Below are 26576 nucleotides of genomic sequence, written 5' to 3'. Positions count from 1 at the left end.
GAAGACAGTGTAAACTATATTTAAGTAGCCCATTTCTTATGTGAGTTAATTCCAGTTCCAGTTCTGTTGCCAAGCCGATTTTACAAGTTTCATGATCCAAGTCTTCTGGTTTTGATATTGTTTAAAAAAATATGTGGTAATTATTTGTTTATTTAAACATTATAAGTTATGAACTTGCAACCCATACTGCAAATGGCTGTCCAAAGCATGTTGCTCTACATGTGATTTGAAAGGCTCATTAAGTGTCTCACTGTATAGTTATAACTCAAGATTTGCAAAATCTTACCTATTGAGCCCTTGGCAATATCCTATATCAGGATTCCTCCACGAAAATGCCAGCAGCACATTCCGCAGCTTCTGGATCCCTTCGGATGTTTGGGAGGAGTAATGTTTGTTGTTTGGCAAAGTTCTCAAGAGATCCAGCTCAATTTGTTTAGATGCAGGATTTTGTTTTTCCAGAGCATTTTGAAGCAAGGTCTGGAAGTACCCAGGAATAGTGCTGTCCTTGAATTTTTTAACATGGAGATTGACACACCATTTCCACATCTTGGAACGATGCTCATGGGGAATTCCAGATCGAATAAGATTCTTTAGTTCTACACAGCGCATCATCTCTCTGTTCATTGTGCTTGCAAGATAGTTTTCCCATTTTACCCCTGTGGAGATCTCTCGATTTTCACTGAGAGAAAGCGATCTCAGGTCCAAAGCTCGTGATTTTGCTACTAGTTTCTCCTCATCATCATCCTCTGGGACTGTCTGAAAACCATATATATCATATTCACTGAAATGGAGCGGGGTGGGGGAAGAAAAAGGTTTTTAAAAATGTGTTCAGTAGCCCTGAAACTCTCAAGTTCCCATCCTAAAGTTACTTCAAATATCCCTCAAGCCACTCCTCATGGTTTTCAAGTTTTAACAATCATTAAACATTTTTCTAAAGTATATCCTTTATTTAACAATTATTTTTATAATCCCATATACAGAAGACACTGTGCCCATATTCCAATATATATTGCTACACAGATTAAGCACTTTATTTAAGAACAGTCAGGTTCAAATGAACCCATCTCTTCAGTAGCTCACCTTCAGCAGCTATGCAGCAACATTTGAGTCTAAGTTTTATACTGTATCACAAATGAAATAATAAATGTATTCATACAGCCAAAAGATTTTAATAATTATACTGTTATTCACAAAGGGAAATACATTAATAAATCCTGCAAATATATCCCCACTGTCCGTTTTCCACCATTAGAAGCAGGCCCCCTGCCCAAGATACACACACATTTCTTTTAATAGGACCAGATTACCTGACCAGGTGTGGCTTGAAAAACGCTTGTTCTGGTTGTTCACTGGTTTCTGCTTTCAAGGCATCTTCCAGTAACTGTGTGATGACCTCACGAGCAGGACTCTGCTCCTCAGAACAAACAGGAGTTTTCATTTCTTGAAGCAAAATCAAGTATTTACTTTCTATCTGACAGAGTTTGGCTTCCAAGCTAGTATACTGCAGAAAACAATATACAATATTGTAAGTCTTCAGAAACTACTTTGAACTACACTACCTTTAAAATCTGGTTCAATATTATTTTATTTATGTTGCTTAGAAACCTGTAAGTCAAGAACAGTCAGCTTTACTTTCCCATTTTTGTAGCACCAGAAAACATAAAACCACCCTCATATGTGGAAAATAAAAATTATATATGCATTTTATTACACTACTGTAAAATTCTGTAGATAAAGTACTTGGGAAAGAAACCTCAGATACTTGTGGCTTTTTACAGAAAGTCTTTTAAGGCAGAACAGTAGACCAGAGACTTTCTACCACATGTATTTTTACATGTGGAAAATCTGAGCAAGCTTTAATTATCACTACATTGTATGAAGGACAACTCAACCGTTTTGTGCTTTTAAAGTAACAGCTTTAGTCTATGCGTGTTTGAACAAAGACATGAGTTAGGTAATAGCATGTAGGAATTGTAAACACACACCTCTGTGCCAAAAATACAGCATTTAGACCTGACTGCTGTGTGCATAGTTTCCAAAAAAAACAAAAACAAACCCTACCAAACCATAGCTACAGGTATCTTGCCTTAGCTATGGATGAGTGCATATTTTCCTAGCCCCAATGGAAATACTCATTATTTACCTGCAAGTTCTCTACACTCAAATTCATCTACACAGAAACACACTTCCAACGTTACATTCACCATACCCCGTAGTCATCCTTCGTGCTCAGAAGGAGGAAGCTCTACTCAGTGACATACCAAATCCTTACACATCATGTCTTTTGCATACTTCAAGGAAGTTATTACAGTCTTAATTCAGAGGAAACCATGTTTTCAGAAATATACATGCCTGTGTTAGCAAAGTTAGGAAAAAGTTCTACTGGTTAACATGATTTTAAAGTCAATTACTTCTTTCAAGAATCCATTCAGAAAGATTAGTCTGTAAGGACTGGGGTTGAGGGGGATTTTTTTTTTTTAAACTATCACATTTAATACATTTCAGTCATTCCATTTCTGTTCCACAGTTACGTTCCCTGAGTAGATTTACAACTGAATTTTTGAAAATTGCTTTAGACATTGCCAAAATGACAACATGCTGTGTTAGTCTGACCTTTGCCTGACATTCTCTCTCTCTTGCTTCTGCATTTCTTCGTAGAGCAGAAAGTTCCAAAATCTCCTTATTTAAAAATTTATTCTGGGTCTTATAACCCTGAAGATTGTCCTGTTGATAAAAAAAAAAACAAACTGGATTTTTAATAAAAATATCTTACAAGCAGCAAATGCCTACCAGAGAAAGTATAACTTAGAATACAGAAAATGCAGCTACTAATAGGACTTATCATTGAAAATGTCAGGATCAAATCAAATATTATTTTTAGTCTTCACATAAGTCAAACACACACGGCAAATATGAGTACAGAGGTGCAGAGGGTGGTGCGGTGCCTCACTTGCATCCCTTCCAGTGCTACACTCGGGCAGAAGGCAGCTGGCCGCTGCTTGCCGTCATGAGGCAGGTCCAGCCCCACGAGGCTGCTGCACCCGTGGGCAGGAAAACAGAAATGTAGGTGCTGAACACACCGGAGGGTCACAGGGCTGCACATCGGCCAGCAGCACGTGCCACCCAGTACAAGAAGTGGGGGCAAATGCCCCTTGGGGCTTGGTTACCCTCACCAGTCCTCATTTAAAGTACAAGTTCGATGTCTGCCTCCATACAAAATACAAATCCTTAGCAATAAGCTTCCTTGCCTCATGCACTCAGCTCCAGGCTACAGATGTTACCTCTGAAACCTGAGGTTGTGGGATGAGGGAATGTTCGTACCCTCACAACAATTACAACACTCCCACACTCCACAGCACCTACAAGCTTTGGCCTGCTTTCTGCCCAGGCCATCGATTTCACAGAATCACAGAATGTTCGGGATTGGAAGGGACCTCGAAAGATCATCTAGTCCAATCCCCCTGCCGGAGCAGGATTACCTAGACCATGTCACACAGGAACGCGTCCAGGCGGGTTTTGAATGTCTCCAGAGAAGGAGACTCCACAACCTCTCTGGGCAGCCCGTTCCAGTGTTCGGTCACCCTCACCGTAAAGAAGTTTTTCCTCATATTTATGTGGAACCTCCTGTGTTCCAGCTTGCACCCATTGCCCCTTGTCCTGTCAAGGGATGTCACTGAGAAGAGCCTGGTTCCATCCTCATGACACTTGCCCTTTACATATTTATAAACATTAATGAGGTCACCCCTCAGTCTCCTCTTCTCTAAGCTAAAGAGACGCAGCTCCCTCAGCCTCTCCTCATAAGGGAGATGTTCCACTCCCTTAAGCATCTTCGTGGCTCTGCGCTGGACTCTCTCTAGCAGTTCCCTGTCCTTCTTGAACTGAGGGGCCCAGAACTGGACACAATATTCCAGATGCGGCCTCACCAGGGCAGAGTAGAGGGGGAGGAGAACCTCTCTCAACCTGCTAACCACACCCCTTCTAATACACCCCAGGATGCCATTGGCCTTCTTGGCCACAAGGGCACACTGCTGGCTCATGGTCATCCTGTTGTCCACTAGGACCCCCAGGTCCCTTTCCCCTACACTGCTCTCCAACAGCTCTGTCCCCAACTTGTACTGGTACATAGGGTTGGTTGTTCTTGCCCAGATGCAGGACTCTACACTTGCCCTTGTTATATTTCATTAAATTTCTCCCTGCCCAACTCTCCAGCCTGTCCAGGTCCCTCTGAATGGCTGCGCAGTCTTCCGGTGTGTCAGCCACTCCTCCCAGTTTGGTGTCATCAGCAAACTTGCTGACAGTGCACTCTATTCCCTCATCCAAGTCATTAATGAATATATTGAATAGAACTGGTCCCAGTACCGACCCTTGAGGGACTCCGCTAGACACAGACCTCCAACTGGACTCTGTCCCATTGACCACCACTCTCTGGCTTCTTTCCTTCAGCCAGTTCACAATCCACCTCACTACCCGATCATCCAGACCACACTTCCTCAGTTTAGCTGCGAGGATGCTGTGGGAGACCGTGTCAAACGCTTTACTGAAATCGAGATAGACCACATCCACAGCCTTACCATCATCTATCCACCGGGTTACGTCCTCATAAAAGGCTATCAAGTTGGTTAAGCATGACTTCCCCTTGGTGAAGCCATGCATTTCTAGCTCCAGTTTTATTTTCTAAAACTTCCCAGGCTCACATATAGGAACGAAAATTATGAACGTTTATACATATTTTAGATGACTGACTTGTATTCCAAATCCCTTGGAATGTTAATCAATTTGGAATACAACCTTTACCCGAAGGCAAGAAAGCATGTTTAGAGCAAAGTGCGTAACTTCTGTAACTCCATTAAGAACTTCTGACACATTCACTGAGGTAAGTTAGAGGGGAAAAGGAAAAAAAAAAGCATTGATAACATCTGAGGCAGCATTAGTAAAACAGGTACTTATACTCCTCCTCCTTTTTTTGCCTCAGAGCTCCCCTTTGCCATTTCACATTCTCTTTTTTTCCTCAATTTTGATATTTCAAAAAAAAAATTCTGAAAAAAGCAAACTTTATGGTTGTTTTCCTCCATGCTTATATTTTCCTCTTACTTTTTCCTGTTCCTTTGATTACTTCTCACAACACTCCTCCTCCACACCAATGATTAAATTACTGAAAGCATGGAACACTGTACTATAGATGTACAGGCCAGCTCAAAGGGTAAAAGTCCTGTTTAGATTGCCACGTAACAGTTCAAAGTGCAGATTCCAAACAGAGAAAGCCCCAGTTGATGAGTATCTTGGAGAACAGCTGCAGTGATCTCCTCAAACAGTACAGCAGACTAGAAAGTAGTTTTTATAGGAAGCAGAGATTCCCCTATCCACTGAGACAGAGACATTGTTCTTACTTTTAGTCTGTCCAGTTCCTGTAGCTCCTTGTTAGTACAGGTGGCCATGGAAGAATTTACTGCTCCACTTTGAGAGGATGTATTGTCCTCACATTCGCTGAGCTGACGAGAGAGTTTCATGATCACTTCATCTTTAGCTTGAATAGTTTCCATCAACATACCCAGCTGCTCATTGAGTTCTCCAACTTTACATTTCAGATTCTTTACTTCCTGCTGGAGACTATCTTTTTCCAGATTTAATTTTTCAAGCTGGTTGTTGAGACCCAAAATCTGGTCATCTTTTTGGTGCAACAGCTCTAACTTGTCTTTGGGAACCCCCTCACAAAGGCGGCTTGCAAAATATTTATCATATTGGGAAGATCGGACTGTTTGCTGCAGAAGTCGCACAAGCTCCTGAGAATTTTAAAAAAGAAAGATTGTAATGAAGTTGTCAGTTTTTAACTTTTATAACTTAGAAATCTAACACCAAGCAAAAGAAAGCTTTGGAATGAGTTTTGCACCTGAAGCATCAGCTTATAACAGACTTCATGGTGACATTGTAAGGAAAAAAGGAAACACATGACATGATTTCTAGCAGGCGAACACCTTATAGTGACTGGCCTGTATGGATGGCTTAAATATACTTCACTGAGCTAATGATCCTGCCTAGAAAGGCTACAACAGGCTTGGGAAGAGTAGTTGACAGCTGTGGCCCAGCAGTTACTTGGAAGTTAAAAAAAGCTTACTTGTAAGAAACCCTGTTGTGAGAAGATAAATAGGAAGAGGGCTTAAGCCAAAAAAAATAAGAGGTGAACATTACAGAACAGAAAAGGGAAAGATAACTAACTGCTCTCTTCCCTAACAGATGCAGAGAAAATAAAAGGAGAAAAAAAAATACATGCTGCTTTGCTGAAAAGGAAGTCTTTGGAGGGCTGTTTAGAAAATCTTGCCATAGAGTCAGCCAAGTAATTAACTGACTTGCCACAAGGGAGAAAAGGAGTTTCTGTGGTCTTTGCAAAAAAGGCAGCATCAAACACTCTGAACTAGAACTTTTTTTTGAAAACATATCCATCTAACAATTCTACTGTTTTCATCTTCTATTCCCTCACACTAAAAAAGGACAAGTATCTCTGCTCATAGGATTGCACAGATCCTGGACAATTAGAACATTCATTCACTTGCACGAAAGATGTACGTGTTTTGCTTGAGGAATCATGGGTACACATGCATAAGAGAAGCTGATTTTTAAGGTTGTTACACAGAGTAAAACCCTACTTGATTCCTTGCTGAAACGAGATCTTACTATGAAATTCAAGAAGTGAAGGCTGTTACATGCAAATAAGTCAAAGAGAAATTTAAAAGAAAAGAAATACTGTAAAAGGAAGAGTTTGCCTTTTCTACTACCAGAAGCTCTCTGAAAGGTGAGCTGTAAAAAACAAAAACAAAACCAAAAACTAAAAAAAAAAAATCCCCAAACCAATAAAAAGCAACAACCAACCAACAAATCCAAAACACAAAACCAAAAAACCCAAAAACCCAAAAACCACACACAAGAAGATAAGATGATATTCCAGATCAACAATAAACACTAAGAAAGCAAGAACAGCAGCCTGCTCACTTACAAGTCTCACTAATCTGGATTATTACCTTTGCTGTTTCCCATGTTTGGTTAATGGTTTAACACCGTGGAGCTGTGGGAAGGTAAGTTCAACCCCAGAAGCATTTGCAACACTTACCAATGAAAATGGGATTTTAAATTTTTTAAAAAAAGTTCTCTGACACTAATTAAGAATACAAGGACAGAAATAGGAATTGGTTTTACGGAATTCCCAAGAACTTGAATATTCAATAATATCTCTGGAAGTTTACAAAGACTCGGAAAATCATACAGATATACCTAGAATGAGCCACTGCTTTTGAGAAATTCTTTTAGATAAAACCAAGGTATTTAATAAATCTGAGTTACAAGGGCATACAAGCATGAACACTATATGAGGGCAGTACTACATATACAGATTTATGGTTAGGCCTATCATTTACAAAACCATTTGTGATGATGCGGACAGGAGGCCGGGGGAATCAGTCCACATTCCCCCACCCTCTCCTCCAGAATTAAGAGAAACAAAAACCAAGCTAAACAAAAAAGGACTTGAAAGGAGAAGTTCCTCAGGAATTACGTGTACTAATGGTGACAGAAGCTGTGATTACCTGCCAGGATCCTGGCCAACACTAAGGAAGCTAGCTTCAGATAATTAGATATACACACCAAGTTAATGTGCAAAGGAAAGTTTTGTTCAGGGATCTAATCTTCAACAGATGTAAAATCTGGTCCTTCTTGTTTCAGGACTTTTTGTAAACAAAGGTTCATTTAACCCCATTATTTTATAACAAACAACCAGCTCTTAATGTAGTTAGATGGCCATAAAGGTAAACTCACAAACACCTGCCAGATTCGTTTGCTTTTGTGCACTTTGCCTGAAGGCTTAATTACCTTTTGGCTCAAAAGATCTTTCTTTAGCTTTTCCAACTCTTCTTGCTGGCTTTGATACTTCAGTTGCAGTTCAGAGACTAGTCTGTTGCCATTACCAGAATACCACTCAGTTGGAGAAGAGTCACTGCTGTTCCGGTTTTTGCTGGATCCAATCATGTCTTTTAACGGGCGCCTTGTTTTGTGTGGAATGCGGCCAAAGTCGAACGGAAAAGCTGAACTAGTCAGTCCTGCATAAAACAATTTCTTCTAGTTCAGTTCCCTTAGTAAAAAGGCGTTTCAAAGCATTCAGATTTCCTTTTAAAAATATGATCATTAAAATTAGAGTCTAAGCAGCATTTAAACAGCCCAATACAATAGTCTTAAACAGGCCTCATTTTCCAAGTTGCTTTCTTTGGTGGGAAAAGTATATAGCTCTATGTCTTCTCCCCTCCCCAATAAAAGATTTAGCTCATAAATTAATATCTGTGAAATAAGGCATGAAGAGAACTTTACAATTCGTTACAGAAAATAAAAGGTACCCCTAACTATGGCAAAGTAAACTTTGCTTCAAATAATTAACAGGTCAGAAGTGATCAGAGTAAAAACGTCACTGGTACCACAGCATACTGTTCTTTTAAGAGGCATTCAGCGTTAAGGTTTCACCTCCGTTTATATAACCAGGGGAGTATTCTTAGAGAGAAGGATGTTTTCTAACGGATTAAATCACTTGGATGTCAGCTGAAGTGCTTTTAAGGAGCTGTACAAATGTCTTCACAAGGTTATTCCCGACACTGGTCAAATGTGAGAACCAGTTACAATGCATAGATGAGCTATCACTGCATATGCATCCCTACTTTTCCCCCCCCCATTTCAAAAGCAAGCCAATATAACATGTATATACATACTTTAGAGTCTAAATGCTTTTCTGCTTCAATGGGTGACACTCAACTGAGTAATCAAAAGCCTCAATCAACATTTCCCTTCATCCTGTAACTGCAATCAGTGACAAAACTAGAGATGGTAACGTGCTCAGGGGTCCTGAAAACAGTGGATAACAAGGCTTCATACTTATTCTATTGTATCTGAATGGCAGGGGACTCCAAACACACCACATAAGGAAGTAATTTTTAAAAAGAATTTACAGAGCTCTGGATGTGGTTGGTGAAGAAAAGACAAGCTTCCAGCTGTTTCCTGGATAGACATAACACAGTACACTATACTACAGAAGATAAGGCATACGCTCCCCTGCCTTCCTCCCACTTCTACCTTTACTTCCTTCTGCGAGGTGTTTCCTCTTTTCTTCCAGGGCCATCGAGTCCTCCAAGTCTTTTGGGGTTGGATCCAGCAATTCCCACTCTTCAGTGGTATAAAATACACTCTTGCGGTTTTCGTTATTTCCTTTTCTTAAAGAGGACATTGAATTTCTGTGAAAAAGAGCAGGAAAAGTGACAAAGATTTCTCCATTTTGCATTCTTTTTATAAAGGGGTTTTCAAGACAACCACTGCAGTTGAAACAGTGCAAATTAAAAATAAGCTAAAACACAGACAAAACCAATACCAAATAAAATCTCAAAGTAAAGCACAGCCCACTACCCAGCACCTGCTATCAACAGTGCTATGTTTCAAGAACAGAAGAATTATTTCGCTTTAACAGGATATTAATATCGAGGAGACCGCTATGGTCTTTTGTGTCATCCTCTGTTTTATCCTTGTTTTGGCAGTGGGGAAAAACAAAACAAAACAAAATTAATATTTAGAAGCAGCATCTCTTTATTGATCAGTTATTGCAGCTTAGAATTTGGGATAACTGCCAAGCATTAAACAGAACAGCATGCAGTCAAAACACATATACGTTATAGTTTTATATTCTGGATTAATGTCAAACTCAGGATCATCCAAGAGACCTGCTGCAGCTGAATCGCTGATGACAGATTCCTTAGCAGCTTTCCTTTCCTAAGGTGGAATGTTGCCAATTATCTGCAAGAACATTTCAGAGGCAACCTCTAAATTCCAGCTGGATAATTCCATAGAAGAACAATACGTTTCACGAGCAGGATGAGATTACCCTACCCAGCTTCCCCCACAACCATCATGCAATCAGAAACGTTTAAGTCCACAGTTATGCCCGTGAGTATTAATGTAGCTCAGTATTGTAAAGTCTTTGTTCAACTAGAGAAGGAGATTCTACATCAATCCATATGAATCAGTTTAATATTTTAGGTATGAAGTTGGAAATATATTTAGTATCTCAGCATTTTCTACACAGTCTGTGTAAGATGGAGGCCCACAAAGAGGCTTCTACTCAGTCAGCCAGATTCTCTTCTTACTCTTCAAACCTTAAGCAGAAACTAACCCATATTACACCTTCAAGATCATTTGATAATTCAACCCAGTCTTTCAGCTTCACAAGAGATTTAACATCTGATCAAAGTGAACTCTAGGCTAATTATTATGCAGTGCAAAATACCTATAGTCTGGTGAACTGATTCATAATCAAGTACAATTTAAAAATAGTCCTAAAGGTTATGAATAAAACTATTTCAACAATCAATTTGCAAACTTGACAAAGACTGAATTATACTACACATTTAATCTTCCAAAATCACAATTTCTCTTGGCGGCAAAAAGCCTCATTTCATCGTTCAGACCTTCTGTTCAAATTAAATAGATCAAATTGGGTGATGACTGACATACTTCCGAGAGCAGCCAAAATTAGTAAGGTGTCACCTGGCATCTCTACAGCTCTTCTCTGAGTCGTGGCTGATCCCTTACCATGGAACTCCACAACTGCCTGTTCTGCTCTTGGTCAACTTCAGTGTTTAAAACCTGTCTGAACACCACCTTTTAAAGCTTGAAAAATCAAAAGGAATGAGAAGTCAAATGACTTCTAGAAAAAACTTCTTCAAAAACTGCTCTTAGGCCCATGAACAATTATAGCCGATGCCGAATTTTGTAAAGCTTTTGCATAGGATTGTTAAGGGCACTGAAGCAGTACTGCTTCACTGCTTTCTATTAGATCAGAAGTAGGCAGTTGACTTGAAAAAACAAATACTTATTTTCCTAAGCACAGTATGACAAGTACAATCGGACACAAGACACAAGACGTGATCGTATGATCTAATGATTCTGTATTTTTAAATATTTTGGGTTTAAGTCTTATTTCATAATTATTTAACTTGAGGTTAATTCAGTATGTTTCCAACTCTACATTCCGCATAAATAAGAGATACAAGTAGGTGACAGCATAAAGATGAAAGAAATTCAGGCCTAAATGTCTATATATGCCAATTAGTACTTGAAAATAGATTTTTAAAAGTAGAAAGCATGTTTCAGCTTTAGTTATTGTAAATATACACATAGCTTAAGACATATTCTTTACTTTTTCCCAATTATTATTTCACCACTGCTACCTAGGATGCAAATGCAGTTGTTATAGCAATAGTTTCTCTATCAAATGCATCCTAGATGTCTTCCGGAGGAAGGATAAATCTTTGATTAAGACAGCTATTAGGTTCTTAACAAATACATGCTCCCAGCAACGTAGAGAAAACTCTCTGAAGTTTTAGAAACACCTTGATCCATCCTCTAACATTGGGGTTAAAACTAGTCAGAATCCAGTAAGATATTGAATAGTGCACATATATTCTAAAGGTGACCAGATCCCACTCCTGCCCCGAATCGCACAGAATTGCGGAGAAGGGAGGAAAACAGCCACGACAGTACTGCTGTTTGCATACGGTTACTATTATAGAGTTTCTAACATTTTAGTGGGGGGTTTTTTGCCACCAGCTTTTACAGTCACACTATATCATTTTAATTTTCCAAGATTAATAATTAGCTTTCACTGTTATGAAAACACTAACAATCTTGCCCTGATTCCACACAGAGGTCCGATCCAACTAACTAGACCTTCTTGTGATATACAATCAAGAAGTGACAAATGAGACCGCACATGTTAAAATACAAGACTTATGTGCCCTCTTAATGCTTTTTCACAGGAGTTCCGTTCAGAATGATCTAAGCATAAACCAAAGCTGTGTAAGGAGAAAGGCTGTCGCCTGAAGAACCCTTGCACCATTACTGAATAGTTTTGCTTATTAATTGGGCATCATTCATTGAAGGCCTGAAGAAGCAAAAAATATGGGGAGTAGAAGCATGTAATCATGATCATCTTTAATACTTCTAATCTTAACTGGGACTTATTTTGCATATGTGCCCTACCCCTCTCTGGAGCAGCTGAGGATAGCCATTAGAACGAAAATCCCCTTGTCCCTAACCAAAACTATGCTGAAGAAAATTCACCTTTCTTGTGAAAACTGCTACAGACTCAAGTCTCGGAGAAAACTTATCTTACTAGATACAGGAACTTAAGTGCTCATGACCTGCTAGCTCAAAACAGGCAGGGGCAGTGCCAGTCCATAGCTTTAAAGACATGTCACTGCAAGGCCTATGCTAATGTGATCAAATTTGTCAGAGGTTCTAGTATATTACCATGCAGCCAAGTAACTTCTGACAAGGTTTCTGACTCTCATCCCGATGATAGAACACGTGGCCAGAGACAGTGCGTAACTGTCCACATCACACAGACTTCAGATTTTAGTTGCTGGCTCAATAAATCCTCTGCAAAATGATGTTTCAAAAGCTCAGAAGAGGATGTCTGAGTATAACAAGCAATCCTGACAAAGACACCATCCCCCACCGGTATCAGCTCCCAGGAGGGAGTGCCTGCTTTAAAATTTAGAGCACAGGGGGGCACTATAGCACTCCATAGGAAAAATCCCACAGACTTAAAAAAATAATCTGTTAGCAGATACCATAAATGTTACTTTCCCAGGAACATTTTCAGACAGATGAACCACTGCAGCTGAACAGCTCCAGAAAGAGTCGAATGGGGGAGGGCAGCATTCAGCCTGAAAGAGCTTCAGCATGAAATCTACTCACGTGTTTATTCCCAGAGATCTGCAAGGACTCCAAGCCATCAGGATCACAGCTATACAGAGGAAGGCCAACTCTTGAATACCGTGCTACAGTATCTGCTGGGTCACTGCCACCAGAAACACTTCCCTCTAATCAAAAGGGCTTCCCAACCCACAACTCCACTGCTGCCTTTCTGCTCAGTTACAAAGAACCATTAACACATACCAACCAGGCAACACTGAGCAGCTTACCCTGACACTGCCCTTCTAGCTGGACTTCCCCAAAGCATATCATCTGCAATTCAGAAAAAAAAAAAAAAAAACAAATTCAAGAAGAAAGTTTTAAAAAGCCAGAAACACTCATTTCAAGTATACAGGAATTCACCTCACAGAAATTGTTTCATGTTATTTTCCTTCTATTATGAACAAATTTAAGTTCTACCAAAGCAAAGTGGCTACAGAAACCCAAGAATCCATACAAGACTACCAGTTTAAATAGGACATGTAGTAACAGGATTTACATATTTCTTAATCTAGCCATAAGCCACCTTCTCTAGAACTTAAATGAAGGTCTACACAGTAGTATCAAAAAAAAAACAAAAAACAAAAAAACCCCATACACAACCAAAGAAAACCCCAAAAACCAACAACACTTCGTAACCTCTTAGATCTCTGTGCTTAACAGGAAAGCTTTAAAGGGAATCTGTTAACTCAGCACTGCTGATGAAACCAAACAACAACATTTTACTCGCAGTGCAAGAAGGATGTGGTCTAGTTAACCAAAGGTACAGCTCTGCTTTGTGAACTGCTCTGTAACAGCACTGTAATAACCTTTGAGCAGAAGCGGAAGATCTATCTATGCGGGCAAAAACATAAAAACATTTAGAAAGAAACTGTAACAGGAGAGCTGAAAACCAACAGGACTGCTTTCCTTAAAGCAATTCATACTAAAGTGTAAACTCATTAAGAGTGAGGGGATAAGATGTGGTTTTGCTGTTGCTCAGAAGGGGTCTGCCACATTTTTGCTCAGGAATTCAAACTACATTGATTTCAAATCTGTGCCATGTGCTTTTATTTTTTTTAAGAAGAAAATGAAGAAGAATGATTTATATTGTTTGATTTTCATCACTAAAAATACTTCATAAACACTAAACACTCTGACTACTACAATGCTAGCAATTAGCAGCTCCATTACACAATGAAGGATAAAAAGCAGCACTAGCTGAGAATACAACTCCTGGCTCCCTGCTTGGGTTCAGAGAGCAAAGCCATCACTAGAAGTGCTTCACAGGACCTGATTCTCCCTTTCAGATATCAGTAACTCTGCACAATGATGTTCAGCGATGCCCTTCAAACAAGTAAGTATAACAAAGAAACAGTTTACTTGAAGAGATATAGTCCAATGTACTGATCCACCCCCTTACCCCCAGTTCTTCAATAAAGCTTGACCTACCACACACACATCTTTCAGTAGGAAACAGTCTCTGCCAGCAACTATCAATCTCGTGATAACTTCTTCTCCCATGTCCCCAACTTACTTGATTTCGGTACTCCATTGTTTAAGTGAGAAATTGATGGCACTTGGCTGGACTGGTGCAGGTTGGGAAGCTGCTTGTTCCCCCACCAGGTCTGTAGGAGAAGTCTCCACAGCTAGAATATTTCTAGCTCTCTCTGCTGAAGCATTTTGACTTAGGATACTCAAATCTATTTAAAAAAAAAAAAAGATAGAGAAAGAGAGAAAAAGAAAAATAGGCAAAACTTTCAGTAAGTAAAAGTACAGTGTCTATATAAAGTCATATACTACTAATCCTGCTAGTAATGTAGTCAGGGTTTTATTTTAAATTGCAACATAACTTTTATAAAACGCTCTGTTCAAATGAACTTTTAAAATAGCAAAGTGTTTTCCTCGGTGAGCTCTCACTGCAGCCACATACTTCTGATAAAAGGACTCGTGTGATGCTCAGGAAGCATTATTTCACGAATGATTTACAATCTCAGTTAGTCAATATTGATTCAACTAGCTTAAGCAGCTATAAAGCCAAAATTAAGGTGGATTAACTATATTAACTGACAAAACCCCCTTGTAAAACAAGCTCAGGTCTATCAGAACTCCTAAGTCGGGAACAGTGTCACAAAACTACCGTGACACAGCTTTCAGGGTGTGCTTCATCCTAAAAGTGACACTGCTGCTGCCAGTCAATGAGCTTTACAGACTTGAGCCGGCTCTGTGCAAATCCAGCCTGGGCATTCCCAGAGCCAAGAACATTAGCACGGGCACTGCAGACACAGAGACCTACTGGATCAGCGAGGATTTATTTGCTCTGGTTAAGCTGAATGCAGCTATACCTAAATTCATCCAGCCAAACTCTCTTGGGCACTTCAGCAAATCTACAGATCAGGCACAGGGCCACGCACACACACAGCTCAGGTCCAGCACTGCACACATGCCAGCAAACTCATGCAGGCTCTGAATGGCTTCCCAGGAACCAGCCAAGAACTGGCGCTAGCCCCGAGCCAGAGCTAATAAAGTCCAGAGGATCCAAGCTGATCCAACAGAGCCAGCCAGGTCTCCAACACACCACGCTGTCCAACACGTACTGTAGAATCTGTAGTATATATGTTACCTCAGTGTTTCCATTATCCTGGATGGCTTGCTTTCTCCCTCAGCCCTCCCCCAGCAGGCAGAGGGAATAGGAAATACAGAGTATGGAATATACTATGAATAGCAAAAGCATTACAGAGAAGCATAAAGTGGTTTATGGCCTTCTACAAACCCTCTGAACAGGCAAGTTAAAAAAACAAGCTCAAATGTAATTTTCAGACTCTTCTCCTTCTCATTCACAAAGTACTGAAGTGGATTAAAAAATTTTGAGAACACCTTCAGACTTGAATCAGCAGTTATATTAGAGAGTAACATACTGGATGTGCTTCTGACCTAAATGATTCTCTGCAGGAACTGAAAACGCCTGAGAAATCACAACCGTGTTTTATCACTGGTGAGCCTTTCAGTCTTTGTTCTGACAATTTCTTGGCACTAGCAGTAAGACCATCTTTAAACAAGCTGTACCCTCCAATTACTCAGCAGATTGTTACTTTTATTTAGCCCATATCATAGATTAGAAGTAGAAAGACAGAACATTTTGTGATAAAGAATACCAAATATAAAAGATCATTGACACTACGAATCTCTCAAATCCTTGAAAAATGGTATCTGAAACAGAAGCGTATCATGTCATCTTTCAAATATAGGTACAAGTTACACTGCCTTGACTTATTTTACAAACAGTGCTGATGGAAACTTCTTCAGTGCCTTATCGGCCAAACTAAGTTCCAAATTCTTTTGGACCTTGGCTGTTTGAGCTGAACAAAATTCAGCTAAGATGAATTAGATAAAACCAACATTTGATCATGTTCACTGTCTAATAAAGAGGAAAGATAATACAATAGGTTTCAACTGAAAAAAAAACACCCCACACCGAAAACTTACAGGTTCTAGTTACTCCAGATTTCTAAACTGGGCGGGGTGGGGGGGGGGGGGGACGGTGGAGGGGTGGTGGGAGGACAACAGGACAAAACAGGCAAGACTACAGTGATCAGTTTTGTTTCTGGACTGAAGACAGATTACTTCCCCATTTAAAACATTAGTGATAGCATCTGTACTCAAGCATTAGCAAAACAAACCAATTTCTATGCTCCAGTATAAAGCACATCATCAAATGCACATTCACTTTTTGTTTTTTAAAAACACAAGACATGTATCTTAGTCATCAACATGGAATCAGAGCCTTAAAGAGTCCCCCAACTCTACAGGAAACTTTTGGAGCACTTGTTTAAAAAGGAGAAATGATCATCAATCATTCAGGCTCTTTCCCCAGAAGAAATCCCTACTTAAAACACTTCAGTTGATGATAAAGTCATCATTGCGATTTGTTCTCAAAAATGAGACACTCGAGATGCAGTTTCAAATTATACATAATGCAGTTTAACTGCAGGCTGTCCCTGAAGAGATGGGTCTACTCAGCCCATGCATTTCATCTTGACATTACTTGCACTGGATTTAATAATTAATTAAAAAAAAAACCCACACAAATTGGTTCAGCTTGCTGATCCAGAAAACTCCCAACAATTTACAAGAAAGGAAAACATCCGATCAGTGATCTGAAGTGACTGGATTATGATTGCCAGATCTGATGTAAAACAGGAGTGAGGGAACAGTATTTGCACAGACTGCAGTGACAGCAGGTTAATTTCAAACTGTACCTAAGCTCCGAGGGAAGTAGCACAAACAAAGAACAGAGATTTGAGGCCAAGCTACATATTATAGTTGATCTGATCCAATGGTCTGCTGCCAAAAGAGGGAGACTTTTCCTTTACTCTGCCTTCCCGTATTTGTCCCCGTAAGCATTTGTCCCCTCCCTTCCATCAGCTCTGGAAGTCACCTGATTGCACAGTAAATTTATTCCACTCATTAATCTAGGAGAAAAAAAAAACCCTTCCTTTTTGGCTAACTTCTGAATGCAACCAACTCAGCACAGGGTCAGACAAACACCACAAAACACAAAAAGGGAGACTACATAGCAGAGAAAGAGGGGCTGAAGGTAGAAAGGCAAAGGTTTGAAAGAGCAGAAGCCTGTTACCCTTTCCAACGCCTGCAACCTGTGAGATCTTTGCACACCAATACATATATTCTTGCAGCATATGGTTTGAGAAGCTGCTAACCAGACTGTCTGCTGCCAGAAAGGTGGTCTCAAACCATCCCACTTTGCATTCCCAACAATTCTCTTGGGCTAATCCCGGCCCTCATCTGCCCCTACAGTAAACCACTTCAGGATTTACGTTAGACAAAAACTAACCTGGAGAAAAAGACATTTCCTGCTAGTTGCACTCCCTGCTCTAGCATAAGGAAGGCTGAGACTAGCACCAGTGCTAGATCACGGGAGAGAGCTGGGCATTTCTTTAATTAGTGACTAGCTGTTAGATTGGTGCAGCTGAAACATCAAGCTGAAAACACATACTCTCAAACCAGCTGTGGTTGAGCAAGCAGCCACAAGCAGACTGCTCTCAAATGAAAGCAGTGAACTGGGTTAGAAGGACAACACTGCAGCATGGGATCTGAACTGGGGGCAGGGAGAGAAAGGCAGGAAAGAAGACAGCTTAACATTTCTGGGTTTACAGTACAAGCAAATTGAAATCAACAAAATATAAAATCTGTTGATGAAGTATGTCTGACCTCAAGACTCTGACCTCAGAAGAGCTTTACTAACATGTCTAACTTGGCACAGAACAGGATTTTACTCAGTCTTATTGCTGGATAACAGAAGTCAGCAAGCAACCCATTTCTGTAATGATTCAGGAATAAAACAGTCCAGAAGGGCCTGAGCAACATAGTAAAAAATGCAGAATAACTTTATATAATACACTGATACATTTTTATAACTCTGACACTAGTCTAAAATTACATTTTGCTTGGCTAAAGGTATTATGAAGACTGAACTTCACTTATGTAGCATCAGTGCAAACTGTCTTCCAGTTCTAAAAGGCAGAATATTTTTATCCCAGTCAGATGATCCACCATACCATACTTTTTTGGGAACAAAGTATCATCATTCAGAATGCAAAATATACCTGTTCCCATTAAGAACTGGAGTCTACATCTCAAGATACTTAACACACCAAGTTTTTATGGTATTGCAACCACTATAAGACAACTTACCTAACCTAAACTGTCCTTTGCTACTTCATGAAATCTAGTCATAGGACTACTCCATTTTACCTCATTTCTAAAAATCTTGTTTTTAAAGAAATCAACAGGTTTCGTAAGAGATATATGAAATCGCACATAAAATTACACTCATGTTAAATAATTTTAGCATCATCAACACATAGAGAGTTTACATAGAGTTATTTGATAACAAGATGTGACAAAAAAACTTCCTAAGACTGTTCTCTATCCCAGTGCTATGTCTTGTACTGATTAACTGACACTGAATTAGAAACATGCATTCTGGTTTTGCTCAAATTATCAACCTACCGGGGTTGTCTTTGGCAACAAGACCTTTGGAAAAGTCACTTGGTGTAGGGGAAGTTCGGCTGTCCCTTTTTGCTGCGTCAAGGTTGTTGCAATATTCCCACCTCTTCTGCTGAAGTTCCTGAAGCCAGTACGTCATATCCTGACGAGTTGCAGCCTACAACACAAAGAACCAGAGCACTGGTGAGATCACTGCACGTATTTGGTGTATGAATGCCGTAATTCCAAGTGCAATAACAAAAACCAATCCAGATAATCAGCAGACCAGCAAGGTATCACCACCCAAAACTAGCATGATTTAAAAGAACTAACCACCAATGTACTAGGTGCACCTTGTGCACACTTAACACATCCCTGACTTTCATGCCAAATCCATTTTCCATTAGAAGTAGTTGCATGGATTTTTTTTTGCCAGTTTTACACTTAAACATTAGAAAACACAGCAGCTGCATCTTATATTTCACACACAAAGTGTTGTTTAAATATATAACTACAAATCTGTGTTACGAAAAAAAGGTCCCATACACTCAGGAAGATTCACATTTTCTTTTTTTGACTTGCTTTATTACCAGCAGAAACAAACAAATTAATAATGCATTGTAATGGGTCCTACTTTAACGACTAAATCTACATACTGTATTACCTGATGATCCCATGAGCTAACTAACTTCTACAGAAAGGTCATATTTAAAACAAAAAAAAACCAACATGAATATTTAATCTACAAGCTTACAGTCATTAATATGAATAGGTAATAAGCGAGCAAGGATTCAAACACATCTTTAAGCTTCAGTAAGAATCACAGCTGCAAGAGTCATTTCAAAGCGTGTCAAATGATAATCTACAAATATCAACAAGAGACTACGTGATAGTAACTGACATTGCAGGTGCTCACTTGGAAAAGTCATTTTTATTCCACCATACATCCTCAGCCGCCAGCCCAGAACAAGCACCCGACACTAGGAACATGGTGTGTTCAGGAATAAAAGGTTAACGCTTGGGAAGGGACACTCACCTAAGTCCTCTGGCTTGTAAGCACACAGAGCGCTTACCTCTTAGCCAGTCTTTCTCCTACCTTCTCCCAAAATGCTTGGTGGCATTATCAATGAAAAACGCTCATTACTTGGGCAAATGACTGTGTTTCCTCTTTAAAGCCAACTTAATTCCAAATAGCGTCCTGTTCTGTTTATCACAACTGAAGAGGGTACCTGTGCAGGGCATAGCTGCAAAAGAACAAGAGCAACAAGCAACAGATTTCCTTCCAGAGGAAGGACAGTACGTGCTGCCTAAAGCACATAAATAGCACAGATTTGTCTTCATTTTTGATATGAGAACACTTTTGGCCTAGTCAAACGGAAGATCCACTTACCATCGTATTTTGACCCTGAGAGCAGCTAATTACAAGACAGAGCATAAGCAATATGGCCAACAAGAACTGATGCTTCCCCAGGGTGCTCTCTCTAGCTCAGCAATCTTAGTGTTTAACAATCAGAGATAGATTCTTATTTTACGATTTGGCTTTTTGCACCCATATGAGCTTTAACATCCACAACATCCTACAGCAAATGGCTCCGACACAATTATTCCTGGAGCTGCTGCTCCTCTGCCTCTCAGTACACCATACACATGAGAAGACATAACACACATAAATCAAGTAAACATTCATAAATCAAATTCAACAGAGAAATAAATCAAACAGTGATACAAGAGGACGCTGCAGGTTCACTTGTCTCAGTTGGTAAGAAAGATATGTAAGCAAGATATTTCTAATCTGAAATGGAAATTAGTTTCATATATTTATTCTTGCTTGCTCACAGGAAACTGGAGGAAAACATTTCCCTCATAAAACACACATGGGAAAAGAATAGTTTATAATTGTCTATGGGGGTTCTCAGAAACTGGCAAAGAACTGGGCACTGGGAAACATCAATGCACACAGCCATCACTGGCAGTGTTGGAATGACCACAGCAGCAGTGGTCTTTAAGTCTACAGACTCCAGTCCCTTTTTGCAAAGAGTAAACGTCTCCCCTTCTATTTCTAGCACAAACGTATTTCCTTTGGAGTTTTATCCAGTGGCACATCTTCATTTCTGGTAAATCTGAGAGCCTACATTCCCTTTAGATAGACTTGCACACAGGCCTTGTAAAGCAGCGTTTTACTGTGCTCCAGCAGAAAACCACCAAGAATTCAAACAGCTTCCACTAACACAGGATGGAGTACTTAAGTGGTTCTATCTGCTACCACAACACAGCTAATGAGGCAATTCACCTGCAGTCAATCTAAGTTATACCTACAATTAACTTCTGCCCATGACTAGTTTACATTAATGAGCCTTTTTCCACAATGTGTCCCCTTGTCTTCTCCCCAACAGTCTTTAGAAAACCACAAATTGATTTTATTGGACTTGCTCCTTGTTGTTGCTTTTAAATTCCCAATTGCACTTGTTCTCTGCTGAGCAGCACATACACATCCTTGGTGTACAAGTGATGTCACTGTTACACATCGGGTCAGGTAGCAGTTACGGTCCTTCGATGTAAAGCAGGACAGCCAAGCAGTACAAGTTTCTCACTCCCTTATTTTAAGTAATTTTCCCAAGAATTACTTAGTACCCTGCTGCTGCTCCCTGCCTGTTATTTTGCCTTCCTTCACATACATGGTCTTCCTTCCCTTAGGGAATTTTCCACTCCCTTTGAACAGTTTTTGCTGAGTTTATACAGGCATCTTAATTATTTACTTTACAAGTAAAGGAGTATCCTGAGAATCTCTGTTAAGACAAGTTTTGTTTAAACAAAATTAATCTTTGAAGCTTGTTGTTTGAAATGGACTTTGTTTTTTAAAAACGACACATACAATATTTTGTCTCCCTCTCTCCTCTACTCCTGAACAAAAGACAAATTTGCAAACTTTTTTTTTTAGTTCACCTTACTTGTCAAAGAAAGGAACATGTCCATGCTTGCCCCATTTCTCAGGACTTCTCTGTGTATTTGGCTACTGCCCACCATGAGAGACAGAACATTTAACTAGGTGCAGCATCGGTCAGATCTCACAAAAAATCCTGACTTGTACTAACCTATTGCGTGGCTCTGCAGTAAGAAAGAACCTTAGCTAGTCACATTTTAATGGAGGCATTTCTGTGAGAAGAAAAACCACCATAAACGTAACCTGAACTGGTGCGAGATAAGGAATTACTATTGCAAACTTACAGGCAGCAACAAAAGACACTGTAAGTGAAGAGACATACAGTTCCATGTATTTTTCAACATAAATGATGGAAAATTTTTATTATTTACTTTAAAAAATTCCTCTATACTCTCCCACTAAGGATGCTGCAGGAACTGCCTTCTTCCAATGCACACATGACAGAAACAGAAGAATTATTTAGGGAAAACAGCTACCCACTGGTGGAACATGTATGCCAATATTAAACACTTTCAGGAAGAGTCCAAAGAAACGCAACAAGCAGACCTGCTATTTTGAGGAAACTCATGAGAACTCTTGCCACAATCCTTTTCTGAACACAAACTCTCCCTCAAGCTTTTTTGTAAAAGGGAACATCACCCAAAAGTTTGCATTTCTGAAGATTTATTAATCCTGCTATGCTCAAACAGCAAATTTGGAGCCAGATGGCTTTTTTTGGAGGGCAGCCCAATTTTTAATTAAAGCATTGCACCACTAACTAGTGAAGTTAAAAAAAAAAAAAAAAAAATCAGCTCAGAAAACAGATCACCTTCACTGCTGATCTAACTCTAAGCTGAGTTAGGCCCTAATGGTGTTAGGGCCTAAGGCAATACTATTTAAGCTGGAGCACCCCATTATTAATCACTGCCGCATCCTTAAAGATTATTGATGAATTAAAGTAAAAGCTCCTAAACAATTCTGATTTCAGCAAGTTTGCTGTCCAATACTTTCAAGGATCTGGGCTCCAAAATCTGCAGTGTCTGGAACACTTGCTACTTGGCCAATAACCCAAAAAGTTTTTTTTCTTCAAGAAGCCTGTGCGATTTCTGTTCCCCTCCCAGCTCACCACTGTTCACAGAGAAGTTATCCACCCATAAGTGACTAGACACAGTCCATCACCACTGGCCAGTGTTTCTTTGTTTCAAAAGCAAACGAACTGCATCACTACAAGACACTGCTTTAAAAATCAAGGAGAAATGACCCCTTTGTTCGTTTATGTATATTCATAATGCTAATTCTTCTCTCCCTTAATGACACACCTCACTGTGCAAACACAGGCAAATACTCACTTGACTGTATTACCAGCATTCTGTGTTACAGCAAGTATTTGCAGGATCAGGTCCTTTCCATGAACATATTCTCAAACATAATCTATCCATAATTCATGAAGTATACAATTTTCTCTGCTTCTTTGCCTAAAGTGACGGTACCTGTTATATATTTTAAATGGAAAAGCTTTTTACACACACTTAGCTTCTTCTAATATACTTTTAACTGTTGGAAATACACAGAAAAGCTACAATCATGCAAGCTTCAGGTTGGTTATCTACATTTCTAAATTATGAACAATTTGCCTTATTTGCTGTAAAGGCGACAGTATATTCTTCCTGAAATTGTTACCAAACTGAGAAACAAACCCCAAGTATATCATACAACCCTCAGCTCCCATTAAATGACAAAGACTGAGCAATCCAGATGATGAAATCATTACATTAACAAAAAACTGAGGCATTATGAAGAAATAATGCATTCCTCAACAGCACCATCACTTCAATCTGGAATTCCAGTTGCTTATTTCTTATTGCTCTGCTCAGCTTATAATAGTGAATGGGAAAGATCAGATCACAAGGTCTGGAAATTTTGAACAAGCAGCAAATTGAGGAAAACAAGGCATGTGAGTTAGAGGGTGAAGACTACATTTGACTTGACTTTATTCCTTGTGCTCTGTGTGTAATGTTTTCTTGATAGATTAAATCACGTTTGTTTTCAACAGGGGCTGGATCACTTGGGGGGGGAAGGTTTGGGTTGGGTTTTTTTTTAGTTTAATATCTTGAATTAATTCTATTTCTACCTAATTTAGGTGAAAGATGTTTTTAAAGGCCTTAAAGAACTATTGAGTTGGGTAGAAGAAAATTAATTCCAGCTGCAAAACCCTTATCCCTTGGTGAATCACGCAGCCACAAAATGCCAGCCGGTCCTGCAATATCCCTCAAGATTTTCATTAATTCCTTATTTATTATATAAACACCTAAAACGTAATTGCATTTTTATGGACAATCACTTGGCTGCTTTAGCATAAGCATCATAATACGAGAGGCAGACAATACAAATTTTTATTTTTTTTTTTTCTGCTAATTACAGAAATGACCTTGACTTCCTTAACTGGCACCTCTTCTCAATTCCCATACGGGAAATACCAAGAGAGTTCCAACCCATGCAGGTTCTTTCCTCGACAGTACAGGAAAAAAAATTAATATAAAAAGTATGGGCAGAGCAGTAACATCACAGACTAAGATACCAAGAAACACATGAAAAAGGAAATTCCCTGTTCCTTATGCTTGTGCGTCAGTGTTGAGTACGATTTTGTATCTTCATGACTGCAGAAGACACCTGAGGCTGGTGGCATATACTATTTCCCACTATAATCCTAATAATAAATTACATGTTTCTCAACAAAGACCCTCCTATTCAAACAGGACCCTCAAAACAAAAAGTATTTTCCCAGAGATTTCCACATAAAATTCACTAGATACTATTTCAAAAACAAAACCAAAAACCCTCAAACTATCAAAATCAAAGCTTACACCAAGTCTCCAGTTTTAACTTCTGTAACATAAACACTCAGGCTATGAAGGCAGATTCACGGAAAGCGATAAAAACTTTGGTTACAGCTATACAAAGGTAGTTTTTACACGTGACTGCATGCAAAACTGCTGATTACACTGCTTTTCCTTAACCAAATAGACTTAAAATTATCATATTAGTTTTCCAGTTAAATAACTTGCTTGTTCTTTAGCAAAGTATGTTAATGATTTCTTATTTTGACAAACTTTTATATTTATCAAAACAGAATACTGAAGAGCTTTATACAATCATGGACTACAATCTCAGCATTTACTATCATTGCTCAAATATCCACTGTTAAATAAGCGTATAAGAAAGATCTTTCCCAATATTCAACAGGAAGTTCTGTTGTTTTACTTTAATAACTTTACAGATTATACTCTAATATTAAGGATCTTGCTAAAAAAGAACGCAGTTCACGTGAAAACTCAATGCACAAGAACATTCCTTGTGGGCAATATATACAATGGACACTCTGGAGAATTTATTTCTTCTTTATTGAGCAGAAATGGTTTCCTTGGGTTTTTTTCTTAGGCATGACAACATAGCAAAGATACGTAAAACAATCCTAACGTTTACCTCTCCTCCTACGAAAATCTTGAGTCCTTGCAAAGACAATGTGATAAGCAGCCTCTGCTACTATCAGGAAACAATTCCCCCTCCTCCTCTTCCTTCCTCCCAAAGCAGTCTAGATGAAGACTTCTGCCATATATCACCGTTTCAAAATAAACACCCCAAAAGTGAAAACCAACCGCTCCCTCTCAACTTCCAAACCCACAACCCACCACATTTCCTTGGAAATCTTTTTTCTACCCAGACGTTTCCACCGAACCCACTCAACCAAGCCAGCTAGCCCATCCTGCTCCGGCGGGATCATGCTCACCAGAGGAGTTCTCTTCCCCTTCAGAAGAGCACTTTAAAAACAAAATCATAAAGGAAAAAAAAAAACAAGCGAGCGCTAGGGATAGCCTGGCGTTACTGATCTACTCTGCGTTTGCGAAATGTTACTTTTCTTCTTTTAAAACACCACACAAACGCAGCGGAGGGCTGTCACGCTTTGCAGGCGCAGGCAGCGCCGGTCCCGCCGCGCTCCGCCGGCTCCGGGCGGGCGACCGAGCCCCGGGGGGAGCGACGGAGCTGCCCCCGGCGCTGCGGGGAAGGGGTCGGGCAAAGGGGCCGGGTCCCGGCCGCCCCCGGGCCTACCTTGAGCACGGCGACGGCACCGTTGGGGCTGTGCACCTCGAAGGCGGCGGCCTCGTCCCCCGCGGCGGCGGCGCCGGCCTCGGGCTGGTGGTAGCTGAAGCAGGCGGAGGCGATGTCGAGGTGCCCGAGGGGCAGCGGCTCCTGGGGCCCCTTGAAGTAGTAGAGGTAGCAGCGGCGGGGGTCGAAGACGAACCAGCGGCTGCGGAAGCCGCGCAGGGGGCCCTTGCCCGACAGCTTCTGCAGGTACCCGCAGAGCTTGGGGGTGCCGGGGCCGGCCTGCTCCCCCGCCGGGCCGCCGCCGGGCCCCGCGCCCTCCCCGCCGGCCGCCGCCGCGCCCTCCTCCCCCTCCGCGCCCGCCGCCGGCATCGCCTCGCCCCAGCCCCGCCGCGGACGCAGCCTCGCCCGCCGCGCAGGGAGCGGGCTCGGCCCGCGCCGCCTCACGGGACTTGTAGTGCGGCCGCCGCGCCCCCGCCCGCGGCTCCGGGCACAGCCGAAGGCCCGGGGCCGCCCCGCCCCGCCCCGCCCGCCGAGCACGGCCCCGCCGCCCCCGGGACGGAGCCCTGCGTGGGGCTTGGGGCGGCCCTTTTCCGGGAAATCGGCAGCGGCCGCTGCTGACGTGGAAAGCGTCTGTCTGCCTCGAGACACTGCGGCTGCTGTCCGCGCTTCTCATGCGCCGGCCCTTGCTTTATCGCCACCGGCTCCAACAGTTTTGTGACCACATTAAAAAGTATTTTCCAAATCGTGGGCTAGCCCACGGTCAGATTAAAACCCTTCTCTTGCTGGGAACCGT

General features: G+C 40.7%; 1 protein-coding gene across 5 annotated transcripts in view; it reads right to left on the bottom strand.

Moving 5' to 3' along the window:
* The window catches only part of TBC1D2B (TBC1 domain family member 2B), a 37278-nt gene extending 11126 nt beyond the window's left edge, over window positions 1-26152 (bottom strand). For all 5 annotated transcript variants that reach the window (XR_011048987.1, XR_011048988.1, XM_068410563.1 and 2 more), the window contains exons 1-9: window positions 25787-26152; window positions 18784-18937; window positions 14291-14456; window positions 9103-9260; window positions 7858-8084; window positions 5388-5780; window positions 2614-2724; window positions 1308-1501; window positions 287-781 (exon numbers count right to left, since the gene is read on the bottom strand). Coding sequence is in view for 3 of the 5 variants with exons in the window: in XM_068410563.1 (XP_068266664.1) it covers window positions 287-781; window positions 1308-1501; window positions 2614-2724; window positions 5388-5780; window positions 7858-8084; window positions 9103-9260; window positions 14291-14456; window positions 18784-18937; window positions 25787-26152 (2264 nt within the window). In the remaining 2 variants the exon portion in view is untranslated. The remainder of the gene's footprint in view (window positions 1-286; window positions 782-1307; window positions 1502-2613; window positions 2725-5387; window positions 5781-7857; window positions 8085-9102; window positions 9261-14290; window positions 14457-18783; window positions 18938-25786) is intronic.
* Between the last annotated feature and the right edge of the window lie 424 nt (window positions 26153-26576).

Source organism: Nyctibius grandis, chromosome 11, assembly GCF_013368605.1.
Source record: "Nyctibius grandis isolate bNycGra1 chromosome 11, bNycGra1.pri, whole genome shotgun sequence".
Lineage (NCBI taxonomy): Eukaryota > Metazoa > Chordata > Aves > Nyctibiiformes > Nyctibiidae > Nyctibius > Nyctibius grandis.
The sequence above is the reverse complement of the archived record's forward strand: the minus strand, read 5'-3'. Positions and strand labels throughout refer to the sequence as shown.